At 40.2% G+C, this 15600-nt stretch overlaps 1 protein-coding gene across 6 annotated transcripts in view; it reads left to right on the top strand.

Moving 5' to 3' along the window:
* The window catches only part of tns1a (tensin 1a), a 103103-nt gene that overhangs the window by 48218 nt on the left and 39285 nt on the right, over positions 1 to 15600 (top strand). For 5 of the 6 annotated variants that reach the window (XM_072379426.1, XM_072379410.1, XM_072379416.1 and 2 more), the window contains exons 4-9: positions 5328 to 5366; positions 8162 to 8203; positions 14094 to 14143; positions 14787 to 14958; positions 15070 to 15120; positions 15261 to 15383. In XM_072379426.1, the coding sequence (XP_072235527.1) occupies positions 5328 to 5366; positions 8162 to 8203; positions 14094 to 14143; positions 14787 to 14958; positions 15070 to 15120; positions 15261 to 15383 (477 nt within the window). Of the gene's footprint in view, positions 1 to 5327; positions 5367 to 8161; positions 8204 to 11793; positions 12473 to 14093; positions 14144 to 14786; positions 14959 to 15069; positions 15121 to 15260; positions 15384 to 15600 lie in introns of those variants that run through there. The other variant, XM_072379433.1, reaches the window with a different exon arrangement.

Raw genomic sequence — 15600 nt, 5'->3', positions numbered from 1 at the left:
CATCTACAAAGTTGAAGTGTAGCAGAGAAGAAGCTGTGATATATATAAGAGTTCACCCTCAGTGAGTTGGGATGTTGTTTTTTGTAGTTCGGTAACAGTTTAGCTTATGAGCGCACAAGCAGCATTGGCAGGTAACACAGGTGAACTCTCTTAGTAGACAACATGGATAGGAACTCGTAGTTCAATATTTGGGGTGCAGCAACACTTTCTCAGTCATGTGTCCAGGATTACACCATCTGTTGTCAACAAGCTCTGCAGTATTTCTTCTTCACTGGTACCTCCCTGTCTGCAGTCTCTGTCTGCCTATATACTGTTAATGCTGAGAGGAGAGATGTTAGAGTTTTTCCTACAGCATGTCTCAATGTAAAAAAAAAAATATTATTGCCTTCTTGACATTCCTGCTGTGTCCTCATCAGGTATTGAAGTTTGTCTATTTTATCCATCACTTCCCATGATGATCAAGGGAAGAAATGGTTTAACCCTCTTTCACCCTTTTCGCCATTTTGTTTCCTGCTCTGCATTCAAGACATCGCCTCTTCTACTCATCTTCATTTGGGAGTCCTATTCCAGGCATTAATTTAGGCTTCGGCAAGCACAGTTAGCTGTTCCACCGAGTTAACAACTCCCCTGTTGCCATAGTTATGCATCATAACAGATGTAAATAGAATGCTTGAGTCCCTGGCAGAAGTCTTTTCAGCAGCACATCATTCAAACCAGCATCAAAAAATGCTTCAGGAATTCAGAAAAGCAAAGTAAGACGGTGCAGTATATCCAGAGCTACTGCAGTAGGCGGCCTGCCTCTAGGTCTGTCTCCAGATACAATGATGATTGTGTCATATTTACATATTGACTCTTAATCTGTTCTCTGACATAAAAGTTTTACAAAAATTTAAAGCGTTTTTCACACAGATCAAATGCTTTTTCAAAGTTGCGTGACCTCGCTAAGCCACTCTACATACAATTGTGATCCAAAATGACATCTGACAAACTGATTGAATTAATTTCCCAGCACCAAGCAACTTATGACAGACAATGTAAAAAAAATACAAGTTCAATTGGATTATGAAATCTTGTGGGTGTTTTTTTTTGTTATGGTTCCAATATTGTCAGCAAGGTGTACAACTGACCACTGACATCCTTATTTCTCTACTGTGAAGAAATGAGAGGGAAACAAAATCGCCATCACTGTTTATTGGCTCCATTTCTAAAAACCCACAATTGATAGATTGTCGAAATGGATCAGATGATACATTCCAGAACCCCTCTGTGGGTTGTATTTAAGGTATGACAAACAACCTGTATGATTGTTTTGAGTGCAGGGCTTGTAGACCATGCACATTCATGAGTGTGCAAATGGCTGATGGGATCTGTGTCATGTAAAAGTTATCATCAGAAGACCTGTGCTAGACTTTCTGCTGATCCTCTCTGTGTGACTAAGCATACTTGTCAACCAAATTGCTGTGCAGGCGTGGGATATCTCCTTCTGTCTATGCCAATCTATCTAATCTTGGAATATGTCATTCCTATTAGTGGACACTACATAAAGTACAGCTACTGCTTTTTGTTGCCTGCAGTTGTCCATATGTGTATCCACTAATAGCTATAAATTGTCCTTAAGACCATGACATGACCTCTGAGGTGACTAATCTAGCATAAGACCCTAAAATACCCATTGACCAATGGTCACATGTCTGTATCCATTTGTGAGAATCTCACTGCAGGAAAATGGTAGGAATTCAACCAACCCAGAGACCTTAGAAATAGGAAGGATGCAGTCCTCTCAGCAATAGCGTTATGAGTAAGACTGAATGCTGATTGGTTAAAAGTTCACAAAAAGTGATTTCTAAAGCAAAGCTAAAGGACCAACCACATAATCAACTATACAAAGAGAAGCCTACGTTCTAGATTGTTTCACATATTTTTTTACACAGACCCCAAGTTTTTTGTTGCTGTTAAGATAGAAAACACAAAAAGAAGTTATTTGATTTATTAGTGACAAAAATGCATTGGACTCACATAGAGCATTACCATGTAGATTTTCACTACTATAGCCCTCATGTGCAAGTATGCTGCCTTTCCATCAGTGTCATCGTAAAGTGATGGTCAACACGAAGGGTTTTTATATCATCGTCTTTCGATGATGCACTTTTTGTGTCATATGCTTTAAACTCTAATCATCTCTTTTGCATCCTGTTGCATCAACAGAGTAAATTCAATCTATCTTCGTGGAAAATATAAATGATCACATTTATCTTGTGTTTTGTGTCAAACAAATGGCTTCCCTGGCATCTATACACTCAGTCTCATACTGTACACTTTCTATGCGTGTGTTAAATCCAGCTGAATATGTTAGCTATCATCTCAGTCACTGATGGTATTGGTGAAATAATATCAATCTAAATAACATTCAGGTTGGGTAACATGTATGCACTCCCTTTATATCACTTGTGTGTTGGTCAGCTTCTTGTTTAGGCCTCCGTGCTTTGTTTTTTTCATTGGAGCAATGATCACACCAGCAATGACTTGTGAACTGATGCCTTCACTTTTGCACATCAGCGAGCTCTGGGTGGGACCTGTTCTGCTGCGATGTTATCCAACTACTGTACTCTGATACGTTTGACGATAGCATTACAAAGTCAATGAGTCTTTTGTTTTCCCAGTGCAAACTAATTACGACAGCTTCCTTCCTGCCCACGTCTGTTGTCTGCTGATAGCGCGCTCTCATCTCGCCGCTCGTAAACATCCATCAGCTCACAGCGTGTTGGTATACTGGGCTCAGCGTGCACTCACTCTACCATGCATGCCTCCATGAACTTCCCACGTGTGTGTTTATCTGTGCACACTAAAGTAAATATAATCAGATGGCAGCCATAGCTTGCCAGAGAGTGGCTGTTTATGCATTGTAATCAGTGATTTGTGGAACAGTGAGTAATACAGACTATTAGGAGCCACTCTTGCCTGACATGGATACTATTAGCATACTGTTTTGAGACGTAAATCAGCCAATGACGCCTCCACTGCTATTTAAAGATGTTATATTTAGTTTTGCAACGTGATTTTAGGAAATCAACACCCCTCTAATTTGAGGCGACATTATAATTAGAGTACAAGTGATACTGCTCCTGGCAAAAGGTACCAGGCCCTGCATTCTGCATTCACTGGAGCAGTGTGCCACCCAGACCCATTTGTTGGGAAACTTATACTGCTGTTTACAAAAAAAAAACGTGCTGTACAGCAAAAAAAAAAAAAAAAAGCAACGAAAGGATGCCGTTTCCAAAAGGAGCAGAACCAACAGGAGAGGACTGCGCTGCAAAGAGGTGGATGATGAAATAACTTTTCCTTGGTGGGATCGAGAACAGAGCATGCTTTAAAAACAAGCTTTTTTTTTAACAGTAGCAATACGAGCTGTGATCAGGTAACTCTCTTTCATGGCTGATGGTGAAATTGGTTTCTGCTGGCGGAGTAAAGCGGTTACTTTACACTACAGCAACTTTGCTATTCATTAAAAGGTTGCTTAATAGAACATATTCTATCATTTTAAATACAAAGTGCTACACGTACTGTTATAGGAAATGGAATTACTGACAGAGTGGAGTAGTTATTTAAATGTTTTAAAGGTCCGGCAATAAAATGATCTGAAAAATGATCAAAACTTTATGTAATTCCAAAACATAGGAGAAGGACAGAAGTACTGTGTTGTGACATATTTTTGTTGAAGAAAATGATCAAATCCAAGTGATCCAAGTGTGTGGCAAAAGGGAGTAAACCAGAAGCAGTTCGCTTGTAAATGACGGTGACGTCAATCAATAAGATGAGAATCAGGGTTAAGTTGACGTCCTATTTATCAGAGACAGAAATTACAACAGATGTTTGGAAAGGAGATTTCTGTGGCCCTAAAAAACTGAGCTGTTGGAAGTTCATCAGCCTGGAAAAGTTTACAAAATCATCTGTTCGGAGTTTGTACGCAACCAAATCCCCAATTAGATGGCAAATCTGTAAAACGCAAGAGTTGCTGGGCCACGGACCCATTTCGATCGTAGATGTCAATGAGGCTACAAACATCCAGATTTGAAATCCAGATTTGAGTTATTTTTGATACACGATACATAAAGTGAAATGACATTTGTTGTGATTTGCCGCCATATAAACAAAACTTAGTTGAATTGAAGAAATGAATGAGTCTGACTGATATACAGACGAGTCTGAAAAATTACACTAAGTTTTCACTGCTGCAGAGTGGCATCGTGATAAATGGTAAGCACAAATATTGAAAAGATTGACTTGTGACCGTTTATTTTAGAGAACAGCTTCCAAGCAGCTGGTTCTGGTTTCGTCCTGTTTGTTTGACTGTAAAGCAGCGCCTCTCAAAGTGGGCCGGCAGGGCATAGAGCCACTGCATGTGGGTAACTATGGGAAAATATGGAGGCAAATTAAGATGAACGAATAGGATTCATGTCAGGAAATTAAATCGAACAGGAGTTAGGAATCTTAAACTCATAAGCTAAATCTTAAACTCAGAATCATTCGACTTCGATCCTTTTTTATAAATGACTTTTGCTCTTTTTGTTGATGATTGATGATCATCTTTGGTGGGCTTGAACTGTTTTTTTTTTGGCTTCTCAGGGGTGGCATGGCAAAAGTTTAAAGTTTTAGAACAGCTTATTATGCAAACCATTTGCTCTGAGATTATGTGTCGTTAGCTGCTTGACAGGCCCAATCCATTGGGTAATTTGAATATAAAAGAAAGCAAATTTGTGGTGTGTTGTTTGTTCCACGGCAAAAATATGGTGCAGTCTGACCTTGAAGTCATAACACGATTGCATGTAGAGTAACATAAAGGTGTCCGTGCCTTCCTCTGCTCGAATATGCAGTATAAATCAGATAATAAATTAAAATCCTTGCTTATTATTGAACTGAGGATATTTGCTGTCCTCGTGTGCGATGGGGCAACTTTACATTGAGCTGTTCAGGAAGAGCATCGCGCAGCATAGTGTATTGCAATTGTTTTCTGACTGGTACAGGAAGTATTCTCTCTCAGAGTGAATTCAGTGCCTGGAATAGATAGTTTCCCACACAGACAAACAGTCAAAAAGAGCATTTTGTTGAGGCTGTGGTTATTTCTGTACTATTGAGGGAAATTTGGGGAATACTTAAATAGTCGGGAGGAAACACTCTGTCCCAGTGTTCTTCAAATAGGAGGATGCAACACATTTTTGTCCCTCAATCATTTTGTTTCGTTGCTGTTCTTTAACCACTTAGATAGCTACTCCCCTTGCTGATTTTGGAGTTTTTCTTTACCCATGATCTCTCTGTTTGTCTGCTTACAGGTCACTACATCATGTCAAACCACCACCAACTGTGAGCCGGTGAGTATACAATGTTTGCATGTGCTCATCTGCGATAAGTGTGTCTATTTGTGCAAAAACAAGACCAATCGAGGAAACATTTAAAGATTTTGATGACCTTTTAAATCTCACACATAGTGTAAGGGGTGCTTCCTGGAATTGTGTCAGAACCACTCACGGAGAGCTCTACAACGATGGCTGCTGGGGGTCAAAGGGCCGGACGCTATAACCATAAGAGCTTCCGCTTTCCCACTAAGTGAAAAGATGTCTGCTCTCCTTGAACTTAAACCTTCTCCTGCTTTCATCTGTAGAGGTTGTAAGGTCACGATGGAGTTGCTGGCAGGGGAAGTTCTGATGATCGTGAGCTGCTATGTCATCAAGATAACTGGCACCAAATGCAAAATTCAGACAAAATAATGCAGGAACATGCTGAATCTGGAGGGGAAAACTCCTTTAAAGGCCAATAATCATCTGCTCTTCTGATAACTAAATAACATTTCTCAGCCATGGTACTTTCGACTGGTTGAGCAGATGCAACAATTGCTTGTTAGAGCTGTATTATTTCCAGTCCTGCATACGGCAGCGCTCCCCTAGAGGCTAGTCGCCACAAAGTTGTTTGTGCTTCTTTAAAATGGATTCCTTTATCTATGCTCGTAGTTTGCTTTTTGATTTTGATGACATCGTTGCAGGGATATGATCTCACTTCCTGTTTGATATCATCCCCATTGACTTTGATTGGCTCTGATGGACAAATGGGTTTTGAAAAGCAAAAAAAAAAAAAAAAGGAGAAAAAAACATAAATCAGATTTTGTGAGACCCAGCCTGAACAGCATTGCTGCCAATTTTGGTGGTGAACGGGGAAGGGGAATTGCGGGTTGTGGAAAACTTGGACATTCTTTTTATAAAATGCATTGTGGCATATCCAGTATGGTGGAAAAGCGGCATCCAAGATGCTTTGCACTCAGCTAGCAAACCAAGGCTTCTTCATTTCACATATTCGGGAATAATGTTCATAGGTTATTTGCATAAACTCGCCTGTGAGTGTAGACCTCTGGTGGTGCCAGAATGCTTTTAATGTTCTTTGACAAATGCTCCAACCAACATCTGTGAAAATCGACAAAATAGGAACACTTCAAGCTACACCAGCTTCACACATTTTCTTTAGACTCTTGCCTTTTTAAATGTTTGCTGCAACTCGTTTACAGTGCCACAGATTTGTTTAGTCCCGCATCAGCCTAAGAGCCTGTAGTTATTTCAGTGAAGAGATATTCCCTTTAACTTGCAAGCAGGAATTACTCTGTCACAAACTCTCCTCTTTTAGCAATACACATTTGCAATTTTGACGTTTTTGTTTTAAGAACTTAATGTATCACTAAAATGACTTGTGTTTTTTTATCTTATTCGTACTAGGGTGAAAATATTTCAAATAAAAAATGAGAGGGAGAAGAAGAATAGATACACTATATTGCCAAAAGTAGCTCATTCACCTTTACACGTATATGAACCTAAGTAACAACCGATTCTTAATCCATAGGGTTTAATATGATGTTGGCCCACCCTTTGCAGCTATAACAGCTTCAACTCTTCTGAGCAAGCTTTCCACAAGCTTTAGGACTGTGTTTCTGGGAATTTTTGACCATTCTTCCAGAAGCACATTTGTGAGGTCAGACACTGACGTTGGATGTGAAGGCCTGGCTCAAAGTCTCTAGTCTAATTCATCCCAAAGGTGTTCTGTCGGGTTGTGGTCAGGACTCTGTGCAGGCCACTCAAGTTCTTCCACACCAAACACGCTCATCCATGTCTTTATGGACCTTGCTTTGTGCTCTGGTGCGCAGTCATGTTGGAACAGGAAGGGACCATCCCCAAACTGTTTCCACAAAGTTGGGAGCATGACATTGACCAAAATCTCTTGGTATACTGAAGCGTTCAGAGTTCCTGTCACTGGAACTAAGGGGCCAAGCCCAGCTCCTGAAAAACAACTCCACACCATAATCCCCCCTCCACCATTTTTTACACTTGGCACAATGCAGTCAGACAAGAACTGTTCCCCTGGCAACCGTCAAACTGAGACTCGTCCATCAGATTGCCAGATGGAGAAGCGTGAACCGTCACTCTAGAGAACACATCATTTTATGTGGCCTACCACTTAGTGGCTGAGCTGCTGTCGTTCCTAATCGTTTCCACTTGGTTTTAATACCACTGACAGTTGACTGGAATATTTAGTAGCGAGTAACGACTGGACTTGTTGCACAGGTGGCATCCTATCACAGTACCATGCTGGAATTCACTGAGCTCCTGAGAGCGATCCATTCTTTCACAAATGTTTGCATGCATAGGTGCTTGAATTTATACACCTGTGGCCATGGAAGTGATTGGAACACCTGAATTTAATTATATGGCTGGGTGGATGAATACTTTTGGCAATATAGTGTATGTAAAATTATGCTTAACAGCATTGAATTTCTACAAATTCTGTATCAGATGTTGATGAATGAATATTGTCGTATTAACCAAGGCAAACAATTCCACGTTGCATCTCGCAGTCACCCCTCCCTTTTCATTGTATATCCACATCAACTTTTCTTTAAACAAGTACAAATTATATTTTTCAAAGACTTTGAAAATCACTGATATCTCAGCTAAACATCGGTTAAAGTCAGTTAAGAAAAAGAGAGGCATTCATGGGATGACTGTGTGTCTGGTAGGTGACGCTCATCCAGACATTTCACCCTTTTTTTCCCCACCATGTTGTTTCTTCCTCATTGTGAAAGAAACAATGACTAATCCACTGACTCTGTCTCACTTTTTTTCTTCAGCCTCCCACTCCCCAGCTGGCATTAAAGCATGTAGATACACCGGTAAGTAACACCTCTCTTGTACTGACGCCAAGAAGACATGCTTTAAAAGCTGGTCATTCATAAATGCTGTTATTGTTATTGCAACTAATTTTAAATGTGATGACAACTTCATTCAAGTACTTTTGTTTAGTTTTAGAAGTTTGTGATAATTCCTGCTTCGGTATTATCATATTGCCACAGAATACTATGATCATTTTAGAAAATAATATATTTCCATTTGAGAAGTAAGAGCATAGGAAGGGTGTTTTCCTGTTTTAATCTGAGAATGATCCCACATACAAACTATTATCCACACAGAGTTTTTGAGAAATAATCCTACAAGTGCTCTTAAATGGCCATGTAACATCTTTAGAATAGCATCCATTGTCATCGAAAAATGTTGTTCTTTACCACAGTAATGATGAGTTAGCAGTCATCACGAAAGACGCTATGCTTTGCTGTATTAAATTGTTTGTTAAGGGAAAAAAAAACTTCAAGAAGGAAACTCTGGCACCTTTGATTTTTTGTTTTTCAAAAGGAAATAAGTAGCCAGTGTTAGCCACCATGACGGGCCAGACAAAAATGAAAAATCCTGACATACAACTGCAATCAAACTTATTTTGACTGACAAACTTTCTATGGCAGATACACTAAAGCATGCAAAGGGGGACTTTTTTCTGATTAATCATAGAAACCTACCCCAACTGCATGTGGACTTTGTTGTCTTTTGCCATGCCATTACCAGCTTCTAATATGTTCATATACGCTTATCTAATCAGCAATGAAAACTGTTGAGCCTTTAACTGAAAACTGCTTCTGCTCTTTCTTTTAAACTGCAGAAGATGGCAGCACTATGCTGTGCATAAGCTGGTGGGAGCACAGTCTTTAAATCCTTCACAACTGATACCGCTGAACCAAACATTACCAACAGAAATAATACATTTACATAAAAAAACATTAGAATTTTTGCAAAACAGATTAAATGTTTACATATACCACAAGTGTATGACACCTAGCTGCAATCTAGTTAAGGTCCTGGTAAATATATCATCTAAAAAATCTATTTTTGTTGTTTTATGACAGGACAAGTTCAAATTTGAAATTATGAGCTTGTTTTAGTTATGCTGTATGATGTAAGTCTGTTAAATACCTGTTAATACGATTATGTCCTTATTTTAATCAGTTTATTAATTGTTTATAATCAGTTATAAACTGATATAAAGTTACTTCAGGTGGCCTAAGCTGAACAATTTAATGCCTTCCTTGTTCCCTACATGTATGAGTACTTATCTTATCTGAAAAACTAAACTGACATCTGCTGCCGTCAGTCCACTCCTTGAAATCAATGCCAGGAACTTGTACTGTGGGCTTGTGGCGGTGGGTATCAAAGAAGTCTAAATTCCAGAAAAATAAAAAGGTGGGGGGGAGGCAGCAGCTGTTAATGTTAAAAACAAAACAGTTTATACAAGCCAGCAGGCAAAAGAAAGGCAGAATTTGCTAGCTTGTTTAAATTTGTTTTAGATCAAAAGGGACTCCTTTATCTTTATTTTCCTTTTCCTTAAACCAGAAGCGACAGGCACTCCAAAGATTAAAGCGGCAGTAATGTCTTGCAACCCTGTTTTTACTCTCCTTTTTTTGTGAGTCAGCCTTTGCGTCAGATGTCGCTTAAATGTTTAGATCGGCAGCAGAAGAAGGCGGTGACTCAGAGTCAGATTATAAACACAGCCCGTGTACACCAACTTTTTTTTTTTTTGAAGATGAATGCACTTTCTGTGCAGTTAAAAGGCAGAGGGCAGACTTTGACAAGCAGACTGACATGATCTGAGTGTTGCTGTCAATTCAATGTAAAGTCATGTGAACCACTTTAAAGGAATACTCCACGGAATACACAGCCTGTGCTTTTATCATCATTCAACTCACGACACAAATGTGGGACTTATGGGGTTTATAAGTGATCTAAAAAAATGGGCCCTGTATGAGATTGTATGAGTTCCATATTGGCCCCCATGTGAATAGCACCCATTGGTTATGCTCGGGTACCTATATACCTGCATGGGCACTGAAGGGTATCCTGGGCCCAGTTGTGCCAACCTAATAAGTAAACCCATGTGGGCACTTATGTAGGGTTGATGGGTGGCCTGATGACAAGTTTTAGCCTATTTACTACCAACATCTGTAATTGGGCCCAACGTACAGATGTCGCCCCTGAAAAACATGTAGCTTTCTCGCAAGCTTAGTCTACCAGACTCAGTTATGTAGTTTCTAGTGTTATTTGTTTCAAACTACAATGCCAAACGTCAGTTTGTTACCGCTATTCTTTAGTTATGGGAGCTGTTGGCATTTGTTATTAGCTAGCATTAGCCCATATGCAAATATACTTTAGGTAAATGGCTAGCTGTATTAGCAACATGCGAAATCACATAGGCAACCGTTGTTTCTTGTCAAAAATGTGATTGTTTGGACCATGTTGAACGTAACAACAAACACAAAAGTGTACTGATGTGTATTGCTTTGAAAAGTTTTTGCCACTCGTTCTCATAGTGATTGCTAAGTAGGTTGCTAAGTAAAATAAAGCAAACTATTCAAAGCAGCCTTCAGTATGAGAATTAGAAGTGAAAAAAAAAGGGGGCATTTTAAAAAAGAAAATTTCTCGTATCAAAACTATTGATACTGCATTAATTTTTATATCTAATTCATGTGCTTTTATATTTATATTGTGGGAGGTGTAGTTTTGTGATCGCACTCTGAAAAGTAAGAACAACAAAAAAAAAAAAGAATTAAGAGTTGATAAAGTACCATCAGCAAACATAACAGCAAACCAAATAGTTTTATTGAAATGGGGATGTACTTAGGAGTAATTCTAGTGCTACAAATACCAAGACAGGCTACTAATTGTCTTGATGGTCCTCTTTTTTCCAACTGTAATTATAGAAAGTTGTCGCAAACAAAGTGACATTGACGTATTACTGTTTGGGGTAATTACTATTGCCCCTGTGACCAGACGTTTTACTTAAGAATTAGCTGCATCCTTGGTTAGAGATCTATAATTTATTCCTTTTGTTTAGCCAAGAAAAGGAAAATTGATGTGGTTGTTGCCTTCTATCGAAGCTTTATCTACCACCACCACCCCCTCATCAGTTATCGCACCATATCAGGTTGTTTTTATGAAAAGTTTTAATACAGGGAGTGGTATACTTTTTGGTTAATCTTTACATTCATAGAGTTTCTCATTGAGATATCCAGGCTTCCTCTGCTTTCTGTTTTGGTACGTCATCCCAGGTATCACTGTCATAAGGGGTTTTCCATGCAAGTGTCTGTCTGTGTACGTCTCTTTGTGGTGTGTGGATAGAGGACAGAAGGGCCGTTGGAATGTTTGTTTGGTTAGTCCATACAGGATATATTCATGGTGGTTTTGAGTTGAAATGCCCCATTGTGACCATAATTGAGTCAGTGTGGGGCTTGTTGAGGGTCATCCAAGTGTACTAGGGGGGGATTTTTTTTCATCAGTTTTGGGCTTAGAGAAGAATCGAGCGAATAAATGCATGAAAGTGCCAGACAACGTGAGAAAAAAAAAAGGGAAAAAAAGAAAGTTGTCTACCAACTTTCTTTTTTTCCCTTAAGAAAACATTGGTTTTGTTCTAAATTTGTGTTTCTGCTTCTCATTCACTGCATTTGCAACCTGTTTCTCCATGGTGAGGGATAATTAAGGTCAAACATGTGGAACGAACCTGCACATCCATACTGTACAATCAAGGAGGAACCATGCTGTACGCTAACGCAAGGCATGGGGAAAATGAGAGTCGGAACAAGAGAGTATTATGGGGGGGTTGTGGGGGTAATGATAGATAATGACACAGAAGGGGGAATAGTTGAAGAGATCACAAAGTGGGTGGGTTTAAGACTTTAGGAAGAAAAGAGAAGACAGTTTAGATGAAAAGGAGAAACAGCAGATGCATCATGGCATATTGCATCATCGCTGACCGCGTTTGGCTTAAACTGCATGGACTGTAGCTTCTTTTTTATATATTTTTTTTATCAAGACAAAGACACTGCAGCTTTGATCACTTGGATGACGATCTGACACTTTAAAAAGGGATGAGATTGGAATCACAACCCCGAACTTTGGCTGGATGTTTGCATTTAATGCAGGAAGCTTGTGATTTATAACTTTAAGCTCGTGAAGGGACACTCGGAGCTTTTATAGCCATGCCATTTGGCAGCTACATTCAAAGGCATTTAGCCAACCTGTTTTCCTCCTGGAGGTGGAGCACTGGGTACCTTTTTGGCAAGGTGAGGCACTCGCACAAGAAGGCGGCCATTATTCCATATTTTCCTTAATGTTCACACATTGTGAGAAATTAAGCTGTCCTAAAGGAAACCACAGCCAGCCCAGCTTTTAAAGAAAGGTTGATTCAGTTCCTTCCACGGTGGTACATTTTAGACAAAACTCGTATTATCATGCAAAAAGTTAATGCAGTTTTGTTTAAAGGCCACGTTACCTGCCGTTTGACATTTATTCATGCCCTTGTATTGCCGCTACTTGCGGGCAGGTTGCTCCTGTGATGTGAAACGTACTGGCGGAACTCCCCTGAAGCCTTATGTGAACAGGCTGTTTCATTTTGCTAACACCATCATCCCATGTCCGCACAGCATCTGGTTCCTGTCAGATCGCTGAGAATTATGCTCCCCCACCACCACCACCATTTCAGCATATTGGGGACTGAGATTAGCTTCATGTGTGAGGAGCTACTCAGCAGCAACAGGGAGAGCTGTGTGTTTAACCTCACGTTGCGATTAGAGACACTTCTTGGCAGCGTCGGCGTTTAAATGCTTGACCAATAAAGCTGAATGCTGACGCTGTGGCTGAAAGTAAAGCAGGGAGAGGAATTTAGGAGTCATATTGTCATCTTTTTTCATTATATTTGCCTTTTCCTCCGAAACAAACAAAGGACGAGGAAGACACAACTTTACCAAATACATAAAACACATCATGTCATTAGGTAATTCCCTAATTTAAATTATTTCTGTGTGCCTCACTTTGCAGAAATTCCACTGCGTATTTATCTTCCTGTTCATTTACTTCATACACCGGTTCATTTCTACATTATTTCTTTCTTTTTTTCATCAATTTGTCTATTTCTAAAAAAATTCCCCGAAATCATTCACTTGTGGACTAGCTTTTGTTTCCACATTTATTTGATCATTCCTTCATGTTTTCATGTACAGTACCTGCATATGTATAGATTGTCCTGTGCATTTCTTCTTCTCCTGTGTGTTGCCACCAACAATATAGCATAGTATTTGGATTTCAGCTTTGAAAAGTGTCCCATGTGGATTTGAAACCAAACTTAAAATAGAAGATTGATAGAATGGTAAGTAGATATACACAATTATGCAGAAGTAGTTGATACATTTTTGAGCATGGCAGTTTCAGCTCTCCATAATGTTTTTGCAACTGCAGTCCTGTGACAGTGAAACAAACTGCGAGCTGAAGTCAGGGTGGTTTTCCTGAAAAAAAAATGGTGCATTATGATATTTTCCCCCTCCTTTCTTTTTATCTTAAAGTACTTCTTTTCTTTCTTTACCTTCTCCCAACTACTCTATCTTTTACATTTCCTTTCGAACCTCATCCTCTCCCTTTTACTCAGCTCCATGAGTTTCTACACCACTTCTTTCTCTTGCTTCATCTCTGCTTCTTCCTATTTGTCTGCTGCCACTTGTACTTTTAGTCTTCCTGTTCATTTCTCCCAGTCTTTAAAAACCCGCTCTTCAAAACACTTTGAGTTCAGCCTCTGTGATCTGACTTTTCCTTTAACAGGCTGTGTCGGGGCTATAATTCAATAACGCCGTCATTATTACCAGATTGCTTACAAATGTATTTTCTCCCTCTGTCTGTGTGTTTACCCACCAGGGATCTGCGAGATCCTGCAAAAGTGTGGAGATAAGGCGAAAGCAGTCACAGTAAGGACGCGTCGCCATACGCTCATGTTCTCTGCAAACACACTCATGTCCCTGAAATCATCAAGAATAGATCAAGATACCATTTTCAGCAGCATAAAAGCAGAACTCCAAGTGCTATCAAACAATTATCCACGCTGCTTCTCATGCCCACCAGTCAATAAGACCGACCGCTGTTTGGCCGGTGAAATAGGTTGTATAACATTACCAGAGGTCGTGTCAACAGTCAGGGAAGGAATGTAAATCTCGACTCGCCGAGAAATAAACGGACGAGGTGCAGAGGTTTACATGTGATCAAGGGGATGTTTTGCGATCAGCGCCGTTGTTAGTCCCTGAGAGGAATCGGAGACCTTTCAGAATTGTTCTCACAGCAGCTGTAAAAATGGCTCAAAATAGATGGCAATCACTGAAACATAGTGAGCAGATTGAAGCGCCCAAAGCCGGTTCTTATGATTTGACAACTGTGTTACAATGACAAGAAAAACGGCACAGGCACATTTGTAAGAACTTTGTTTCAATTTGCATGACGAGTCTTTCAGCAGCCAGGACTTCACAAGACAAGTTAAAACTGTGTGAATGAGTGATGCACTGCTCTGCCGCTGGGATAAGCATGAGACAAAGCCCTCTGTTCCCACTGACCCTCCAGGAGCCAGAGTGCGGTACAGGCCATGGAGGACGGCTATGAGGTGGACCTGGTCTACATCACAGAGAGGATGATCTCTGTCTCATTCCCCGCCGGCGCCGATGAGCGCAGTTACACCACCAACCTGAAGGAGGTGGCGACTATGCTGCGGTCTAAGCACGGCGAACACTATCTGGTGAGAAATATCAGGGACATCAGACCGCCATATCACCAAAATTATATGTTAATTCTCAAATAGAATGCGTCCACAGTGGTTTACGTGTCAACATTTGGTCTCTGATTTAAGGTGCTCAACCTGAGCGATTGGAGGAGTGACTTGTCGCAGTTAAACCACAAGGTACAAACACCTAAACCGCTGCATTTTCGTTGCATGAAGCCAGAAACGAGTCTGTCGGGTGACCTGATGTTTGAGAGGAGTCAAAGTGCAAATAGGAAAACTGAAACCTCGCTCTGTCTCGTGATATTCCTCCTCCTCAGGTTCTGGAGTTTGGCTGGCCAGATCACCACGCACCAGCGCTGGATAAGATCTGCAGCATGTGCAAGGCTATCGACATGTGGCTCAGCGGAGACCCGCACAATGTGGTGGTACTGCACAACAAGGTGAAAGCTTAGAAACAGCAAGACGTTTAATCTGCTTTCTTGTTCTTAAAATACATCGCTCCACGTTATTTAAACTTTCTGTCGCGACGGAGCAGAAAAAGCACAAATTAATTTACTGAATTTACTATTTGTTGCCTTTCAAAGTCCAAGCCGGTCTCTGTAAACAAGTAGCAGGACCGTCATCATTTTATGTTGTCTTCAAGTCGACCAGCTTACT

The sequence above is a fragment of the Leuresthes tenuis genome, unplaced genomic scaffold (genome assembly GCF_036924035.1).
Source record: "Leuresthes tenuis unplaced genomic scaffold, fLeuTen1.0.hap1 SCAF_1, whole genome shotgun sequence".
Taxonomy (NCBI): Eukaryota; Metazoa; Chordata; class Actinopteri; order Atheriniformes; family Atherinopsidae; genus Leuresthes; species Leuresthes tenuis.
The sequence above is the reverse complement of the archived record's forward strand: the minus strand, read 5'-3'. Positions and strand labels throughout refer to the sequence as shown.